Genomic DNA, 9,037 nt, shown 5'->3' on the forward strand with positions numbered 1-9,037 from the left:
GCTTTTTTTTTTTCTCTTTTTAAATTTATTTATTTACCATCTCTCCACAAATTTCTCTGCAGAGTGGGAGCTCAGTCCCAGACCACGTGAGAGGACTGTTCGATGACGGTTGCTGTTTGCCGGCGCTCCTCCGCCGCTGACATGGACTCGCAGTTTCTCACGCACGGACGCGGAGAGTGTGCGAGTCCAAGCTTGAATGTAGTAACCTTTTGATCTCTCCTTTAAAAAGAAAAATTGTTCTTCTCTCTTTCACAAGTCAAACAGTTCGGTGAGAGGAGGAAGAAGCGGTGGAGGAAGAGGAGGAGGAGGAGGGTTGAGGATGGCTTGGCCGTGCATCAGCAGAGTGTGCTGCCTGGCTCGGTTCTGGAACCAGTTCGACAAATCGGACCTCTCCGTCCCGCTTACCATCCAGAACTACTCGGATATCGCCGAGCAGGAGGTCCGATCCGTCACCAAACAGGTCTCGGTTCCGGAGCCCGGAGGAGCGAGCGGCTCCCCGCGGGCGCACACGGGTGGCCCGGGGACGCGCGGATCCTTCAAAGCGCGGAAGGAGCCCAGCTTCAAACCCCGGGAGGACTACCACCCGCCCGGGGAACCCTTCCCCAGTGTCACCCAGTACAAACAGGATTTCAAACCTTGGCCCATTCCCAGGAAGGATAACTTCCCGTGGATTAGTAACGGCGGCAGCAGAGCGGACAGTGGCTCCGGCATCCCGCACGACACTTCCCACGCACCGGCGGGAGAGGAGCGGGGCAGGGGGCACAGGTTGGCGGAGCAGCAGGTGATGGAGGAGGGAAACACCAGTTCTTACAGGTAGGACACTTTCCACATTTCAGCATAACCCAGAATAATCTTTATTTTCCAGAGGATAGAAGTAATCAATAATTCTCTTAGATAGTACATGGGAGGGTATGAATATTTGATTTTTGCTTTTAATACTAATAATATTCATGGCACTGGGGGTTCAACCTTCTCGGCCTGCGGCTCCTGAAAGGGAAGCGATGATGAGTCGTATTCTTGTCCTAAATGTTCTTTGAGGAGAGGAACGGAGGAAAAAAGAATCATCTGTATTTTTGCGCTCATTCAGACAGTTCGCTCGCCTCGATGTTTGATTCCAGAATTTTTCCAGCAATCACGAGTATTCATCTATGAAAGCATTTTCTGGTCTCAAAGTACCCTGATCAAAAGACGAGAACGCAAGAGCGAACCATGACACGTTATACTTTGACCTTTTTATCAAAATTTGGATGACGAAACTATCAGAACAGATAAATCCTTATCTGTCATAACACAGATGCCCTATACAGGATGGATCAGAACCCACTGTTCTTCCTGTAGCAGGCTCCTCAAGACCTTCTACCAGTCTATAGCACCCAGCGTGGTCTTCTTCGCGATAGTGTTCTGGTGAGGTCAACAGGGTCAACAAGCTTGTGAGGAAAGCCCATTCTGTGGTGGGACTGAACCTGGACCAGGGTGGGGGACAAAGTGGAAGCTATCCTTGACAATCCTTCCCACCGAGCTGTGGTTGATGGCTGAGCTCATTCAGCCAACGGCTCATCCTGAACCGAACGCTTCAGATGCTCCTTTGTGCCCACGGCCGTCAGACTGTATAACAGCAATCTGGACGCCACACAGCTCTGATCGGCCAGAGGTGCATCTGTGCTGCCACGACCTCACTACCTCTCTTCCACACATGTTGCGGCCTCATTCTGTTTTCTATTTTTATCCTTGTCTTTGTCCTTTTAATTCTCTCCTTTATTTATATCATCCATCCTCTTCCACTTATCCTGCACTCGGGTCGCGGGGAATTCAGGAGCCTATCCCAGCTGTTATCGGGCGAGAGGCGGGCTACTCCCTGGACTGATCTCCAGTCAATCGCAGGGCACCATAAATAGACAAATAATCATTTGGTTTTTCCAATTAACCAATTAACCAATTAACCAATTAACTGCATGTTTTTGGACTGTGGGAGGAAACAGGAGAAACCCGGGGACACGGGGAGAACATGCAAGCTCCACGTAGAAAAGCTCCTTGGTCAGAATCAAATCAGAGTCCTTTGTGTTGTGAGGCCGAAGCGCTAACCACTGCGCCACCGTGCCGCCTTCTTTTATGTATATTTCTATTTTCTAATTTGTGAATCGGTACTAAAGAACTCTCATCAACAGCCATCGCTACGTTGCAATATCTGCTCAGGTCAGATACTCGTCAAAGACAAGTGAACTGAATGTGTGTCCAGCCCACTGTGGGGGTAGTTTATACAATAATCAAGCTGTTAATATATGCATTTATTTATCATCTACATTTTCTGCTTATCAAAACCAGACGTGATTTAAATGTCCTGTGCCGAGCCGGATTGGTCAAACCTTGTGGTTGCCCTGCCGCTCTGCCAGCCAACTGATGCACTTTTCTTATTCCAGGCAAGAATACAAGCCATGGACGGGGATGAGACCAGCAAAAGGTGCAAGAACTCCCCCCCCTGCCCAATACTGCAGCCCGGGAACAGAGGCGAACCACATCCCGCCCAAGACAAGCTATCAGGCCGCCTACAGTGGAGAGATCCATAGATCTATAGGGCTGAATCAGGCGGGCAACATTATCAGCTCTGCTAGCAGCAACGTACACCCTGTCTCTGTGCCCCAGCCCATCCCTACGGCCATCCAGTCTGCCTCCACGCACAACCCCTCCATTCTGCTGCAGAGATTCCACCCCGAGAGAATGGAGCTTGGTGGATCGACCAAGAGCGAGGTGAGCACCCAATACCACCGAGCTTTCGGATGTGGTCCGTAGGGACAGAGGGAAGCAAAGTCAAGGGCGCTCTCCAGTCCTGACTTGTAGCATGCTACAAGTCAGAGTTCTCCAAAAAAGAGGAACGTGTTTTAACTGCGGCACGAGACCCTCCTGAAAGTCATCTTCACCGCTTTCTCGGGTGACCCGGAGCTGACGGGGCGCTTCCGAGTCATGATGCAGCATATCCATATCCTCCCAGAGCAGTTCAAAGTGACCCAGCTGTTTAAAACAGGCCATGTGCTGGATTAGGTAATACTTTACTGGTGCTACTCTCATTTTGTTGACCTCAATAGAGCTGTCTGTGTGACGAGCACAAAAATGTAAGGTGTACCATTACCAATCTGATCTCTCGACAAATTTACCGAGGTGTTTGATGTTATTCTTGCGATTGATAACATCTTCTATTTAGTTAATGTATTAGTTGACATCAGATGTTTTTTTAAATCAATTTTATTTTATTTTACTTTATTTTATTTCATTTGCTGTGGCATTAAATCCACGTGAACAGCACAGTGAGATTCAACATATTTGTCAAAGTTAGTTGGTGTGAGAGAGGAGGATACCGAGAGGGTTGATTCGCTGTGGCGACGCCTGAAGGGAAAAGACGAAAGAAGAAGTCTTTGCCAAAGAAATGCCCGGATTAGAGCTTTCTGATATTGAGGAAAGAGAGAAATTTTAGGGAATTTGGAATTTATACACTGAGCAGGGACAAACTAAGTGCACCAAGGTGAAGGGATTTTTATCGCCAGCTTAGTTTTCATCGCTGCACTCGGGTTATTCCAGATTACTGTTGACTAAAGCGGGTGATGTTTCCCCCCCTTTTTTTTTCTCTTCTCCCTGATTGCCGGCACTCAGCAGAATCGAGCCTTAAGATATTAAACCACTTGTTTTCTTTTGCCTTTGTCTACGCTGATTAGAAGTTATTATAATATTATCAACTCACATACAATGTCAGATTTTGTTTTTTCAAGTGCTCCAACTATCCAGGTGGAAAGTGATTAGGAACTTTGTCTCATTCATAGTGAATGTACAGTATATAACCCCAACTCCTCGGGACTAAAAAGTGGCATTAGATCACATTGTCATTCATTTATTGTCTATGTTGCTTATCCTGAACTCAGAGTCACGAAGGGGCCGGAGCCTATCCCAGCTGTCTTTGGACGAGAGGCAGGTTTCGTCCTGGAGCAGTTGCAGTCAATCACATTCTTACTCTCATTCACATATTTGGGTATTTTTTGGGGGTCTCAAGTCCTATAATCTAAACTGCATGTTTAGAATATGGGAGGAAACCAGAAAACGTGGGAGAATCCCACGCAGACATGGGGAGAACATGCAAACTCCACCCTGTGGGAACTGAACCAGGGACCCTCTTTTTGTGAGGTGCTCACCCCAAAATTCAAAGGATTTTGAATTTGCTCTTGTTCTTGCCTCACAGATCTGAGATCTCTCTCTCTCTCTCTCTCTCTCTGCTGAGCAAGTCCAAATTGTGGAAAATGAGTTCCTGCAGACTGCAGTGTCAGGACTCAATATTTATGCAAAATCTGGCCTTATTGTAGTCATAAAGTGTTTTAGGTGCTAAAATCAAATTAACTGTTTAATTGGCTGAAGGTTTGATAAAATCTAATTAGCACGTACTGATAGGAGGCCAAGCCCAACACGGCACTGGCCCTGATCTCCCTGTCTCAATTCTCCATAAACTGAATTAGGATTTGTCAATATGGCAATAGACCATTAAGTGTTGCAGCCAACTTTATTTTTCCATTTCCTGCACACGTCCTCAGAAATCAACCACTTTCTCTAGAGTTTTCAGATTGCAGTTGCTTGACAAACATAAATCTTTCATTTTGACCCTGCAATGCTTGGTAATGTTCATGAATTCGGGAATAACAGCATGAATAACGGGACGTTATGGATCCCAGGGTTGAAAGGATTTTGTCGAAACTCCTGCTCCAGATGTAATGTTGATGTGATCACAGTCCCAAGATCTCGTGTTAACTAACCTCGTTCCTGTCCCAGTAGAAAATAGACCAGATATGGGTCACATTTTAGCACTGTCTGAGATGATTAGTTTGTGTAATATTCTCTTTTAAAGTACACCCTAAAAGATATTTGGGGGGGGGATTGGAAATCTGTTTTGTGTTTCAAAAATGAGTTCTGCATTTCTTTTGAGTAACTTACCAGGACAAAGTGAAATGCGGCAGTAAAAGACAAAGCTCTTTTCTTCTGGGATGAAGCTCTATTAAGTTGTAATATGCCCGTGTGATGGTTATGAAGCCGCAGAGGGAGATGTCAACGGTAGGACACATACTCCATTAATATCACTGGCCCAGTTGGAGTTAGAGTTCATAGCCCACATTGAGATGAGCTGACAGGCACACATGCATGCTTAGTGTGCACGTTCATGCTGCAGTTTGTCTGTGTTCATTAATCATAATACAATCTGCTGGTAAAACACAGCATGACATCACGCTAAGTTTATTTTAGATAATCCGGCCCGGTCGCCAGCAGCCCACTCACAGCAAAAACTCATTACAGACTTGACCCACCCCCACCACAACACACACACACACACACACACACACACACACACACACACACACACACACACACAAACACACACACAGACAGAGGTGTCCAACTAAAAACTTTGGATCCATCCTACACCAGCATGCATTACACGTGCTTTACGAGGGCATTCTTATAATTACCACCAGCTGAGCGGTCTTCCTCATGTCTTGCATGTTGCAAAACAACTAATTCTAATGGAGAGGTGGCTTTCGGTCGTCTAAAATTCTTTGATTAAGGCCAGAAAATGTGGATAAAATCAAAATCTGCCTCTGATTACAAAGGAGTCAGGCAGCCATGAAAGCCTCATTATAGCTCGAATCAATCAGGGAAATTGCGTGCTCCCTCGCGCTCAAGAGACACAAACCCGCTGGGCTGATAAAAGCTGTCAGTTGGATAATTTGACATAAAGGATGCTTTATAGGTGAGGTTCTATCTTGAACTCTGTGAACTTGCAGACTGAGGCCTGGTCAGCTGGACAGGATTTTTTTTTCCAAGGGAATGACCCAGAACAAAACTAGAATCTGCTGAGGGTAGTGTGAGAGGACTGCCGGATTAGAAACACAACATGAAGAGAAGAAACCTCGCATTGTTTTTTTTTTATAGTTCATTCAAAGCTGCCTCAGATTAATGGATGGAGCTCATGGACAACCATGAAGATGATGGACGTGATGTTCAAGAGGGGAATGACAATACTTTCAGTGACTTAAAGCTTGATGAAAGGGATTCCTCCCAAGATTGACTTTATGCCCGTCAACCTGCCCCCTTCATGCCTTCAGACTGTTTTTTTTTTCTCCCTGTTTCTTGTCCCTCACTGGGACAACAGAGGAGTGTCCTGTGCCAAATTGGCAGGGCTCTGTCCGAGAGGAGAGCGTATAAGGAGGCGAGGGAAGGGTTAGGGTGAAGGGTAAAAACAAAAACAGCTAGAAGTAGATAGAAAGTAATGAGACACATGGTGTGACAGATACTGTTTGCAATAGAGAACGGGAGTGCAGGAGGATGCATCATTTGATGGATTATCCGGTGAAGTGTTACTGTATGTTGCATAGGGTTGCACTCTTCTTTGACACCAATCTAATTTAGGAGAGAGGCGGACCTGGCTGGTACACAAAGTAGACGAGACAGATTTTGTGTATTGGTGGGAAGCTCTGAATACACTTGTGCGCACAAAGACGTGCAGCCATCTCTCATCACTCACAGAGAGACCACAGTTCCTCCCAAAGACTCGTCCTCTGATCGTTGGATAAAAGGCTCCATTGCTTTGTATGAGATTAAACCTGGCTCATTTTCAGGAACAGCTCCAATAATTGCTTGAAAAAATAAAAAAAGAATACGGGGAACTTCTCCTTTACGGCCTGTATTTATTCTGGTAAAGCTCAAGGAGCAAAATAGGAGCTAAGTACAAGTAGCCTTCCTAATTACTGTTCTCTAATTTTAGTGGGAAACATTGTGTTTATAATCTGTTTATTTTCTGTTTGAAAATGTACTTCATTTTGTGTGAATACTGCAACTTAAAATGAATGAAACAAACATGATGAACATGTACATAATAGAATCCAGGACCATTACTGTACTTTTGACCAAAAACTGAGAGCGAATGTCTGTTTAGATTCTCAAAAGTTAATGGATTAAAAAATATTTACCCATGTAAGATTTTTGAAAGAAATATATTATGGGTAAAATGCCTTGCTCTAATTGACTTCCTGCATTCTGGAACCCATGCGGACATCAGCAAACACTGCTGAAACTGAAACTGCTGCTTGAAGTTGCAAATTGTTTGCATGGTTGTTAGTCGAATCTGAACAGAGACGGAGCAGACGCTGCTTTTCCGTAACTTTCGCAATTCGTTGTGCCATTTCCTTGTTAGCGACCACATCATAACTGAACACGAGTTACTGAACTTACCTTGTTCCATTTGCAGCCATATGTGTCCATGTATTGCACATCCTTCATAAGGTCTATGTGGGGCACTTTGATTCATGAGCTGTAAACCATACTCGTCAACATTTTTCTCATCCCGTCATTCTGAAAGAAGTTCATCTAGGTTAACTATGTTGAAAGCATCTCATTCACAGCAAGACTTATTTGTCATGGTCAAAGTTGGCTTTTCTGTTCTTCAGTTTGCATCTTTCTGTAAATTCCCTGCTTTTGCAGTATTTGACCACAATAGGCCCTTCGCCTGTATGTTCTTGATTTTACTATCCATTGTTTTGTTTATTTAAAACTGGAACTCCTTTTGAGATAATCAGTCTTGCAATGATCTGGGGAATGGAATGCAAGCATTGAATGGAGTTGCTTGAATGAAAAATGTCTCCTATTAAGTCAATGGATATCCAGTAGCTAGATGGATATTTTCGGCTCAATATCGGCTTTTGTTCACTCAAAAACCCATGTGGTGATATAGGGATGGCGTGGCGCAGGAGGTAGAGCGCTTGTCCTTGCAACCAAACATTCCCGGTTTGATTCCTGGCTCCTTCTAGTGTGTCAAAATGTTATTTAGCAAGACACTTAACTCCTTACTGCTGCCCTAGTGCTGATAGACAGCAGCCAACTGCGCATGGTTAATCCATGATGGGCAGAGAAGCAATTTCCTCATGATGGATTAATAAAGTATAAAATTAAATATATGGACAAAATTCTTTGAAAAAGATCCATTGTCAGTGATAATGATTAGTGAGTACTATTAAGGTCTGATACTTGAAGGTTGTGTAGCGTTTTATTTGGAACTTTTACATGATCTGACTGCTCTGTCTACTGCAGCCGGGAGCCCAGCTAAGAGGGAAACACTGTTATTGTCCAGTTGGCCTAATGGGTTTTGACAGTGCAGTCCAACCAGTCCACTCTGATGTCATGGGTTCCAGCACTGCAGATGCCCTTTCTATTTACGTTATCACTATGAAAAGTTCATCTCGTCCTCTTTCTTTTTCCTTCATCACAGGAACATCTGGTCAGGACCAAGCTCCCCCCAAATCCGTCCGCTGTCTTCCAAAGTGGATCGAGAGTCTTCAACATCTGACAGCAGCTCATATTCCACTTTTGCCGGCACCACAGAGGGAATGTTTTCAGTTTTTTTTCAACAGCACCAGAATCTATGCAAGGGGGATGTACAGTGAAGCCAGCAGAGTGGAGGCAGTGAACAGAAGTCACTTAAGACGGGCCCTTAAACTTTGCTCTGTCCTGTTCCTGTTGTCATGGAAATAAATATGCATGTTAATGAAATAGTTTTCAGACTAGCTTGAATTGCTTTTGGAGTTAATCACAGCAAATTGGCTGCTCTGTGTGTGTGTCACTGCATATTATGTTGCCTGCGCCAAGATGTGTGTGTGTGTGTGTGTGCGCGTGCGTGCGTTTTAATGAGAATTTTGTCCTTTGTTGTTGATAGAAGTCTGCTCGAGTTGTATCAGTTTAGACATCAAAAGGAAAATAGTAATTATTTCTTTAACTCAATTTAGTTTAGAAAAATAATTTAGAATAAATCATGTAAACAAAATTACAGGATTGTACAGGACTGTACAATTAAATAATAGGTTAATAGCATTGTTTCTCGGTTGCATTTTTTTCCAAATAGATGAGTACCAACAAAGCACAGGTAACCTCCATTTTGGAAGGAAATGTAATATTCTATGAAAAAAATAAAACTATCTCATTGAAAAACCATTGACAGTATTTGGTCTTATTTTTAGAT

At 44.0% G+C, this 9,037-nt stretch overlaps 1 protein-coding gene across 1 annotated transcript; it reads left to right on the top strand.

Moving 5' to 3' along the window:
• Positions 1-58: 58 nt before the first annotated feature.
• On the top strand, positions 59-9,015 carry map6d1 (MAP6 domain containing 1). The gene is made up of 3 exons (XM_086173092.1): positions 59-813; positions 2,418-2,745; positions 8,291-9,015. Exons 1-3 carry the CDS (start codon positions 320-322, stop codon positions 8,366-8,368), a joined length of 900 nt encoding a protein of 299 aa, XP_086029218.1. The 5' UTR covers positions 59-319; the 3' UTR covers positions 8,369-9,015.
• The last annotated feature ends 22 nt before the right edge of the window (positions 9,016-9,037 follow it).

This window comes from Fistularia commersonii, chromosome 25 (genome assembly GCF_037954325.1).
Source record: "Fistularia commersonii isolate RoL2024-O1a breed Wild chromosome 25, RoL_Fcom_v1.0, whole genome shotgun sequence".
Taxonomy (NCBI): domain Eukaryota; kingdom Metazoa; phylum Chordata; class Actinopteri; order Syngnathiformes; family Fistulariidae; genus Fistularia; species Fistularia commersonii.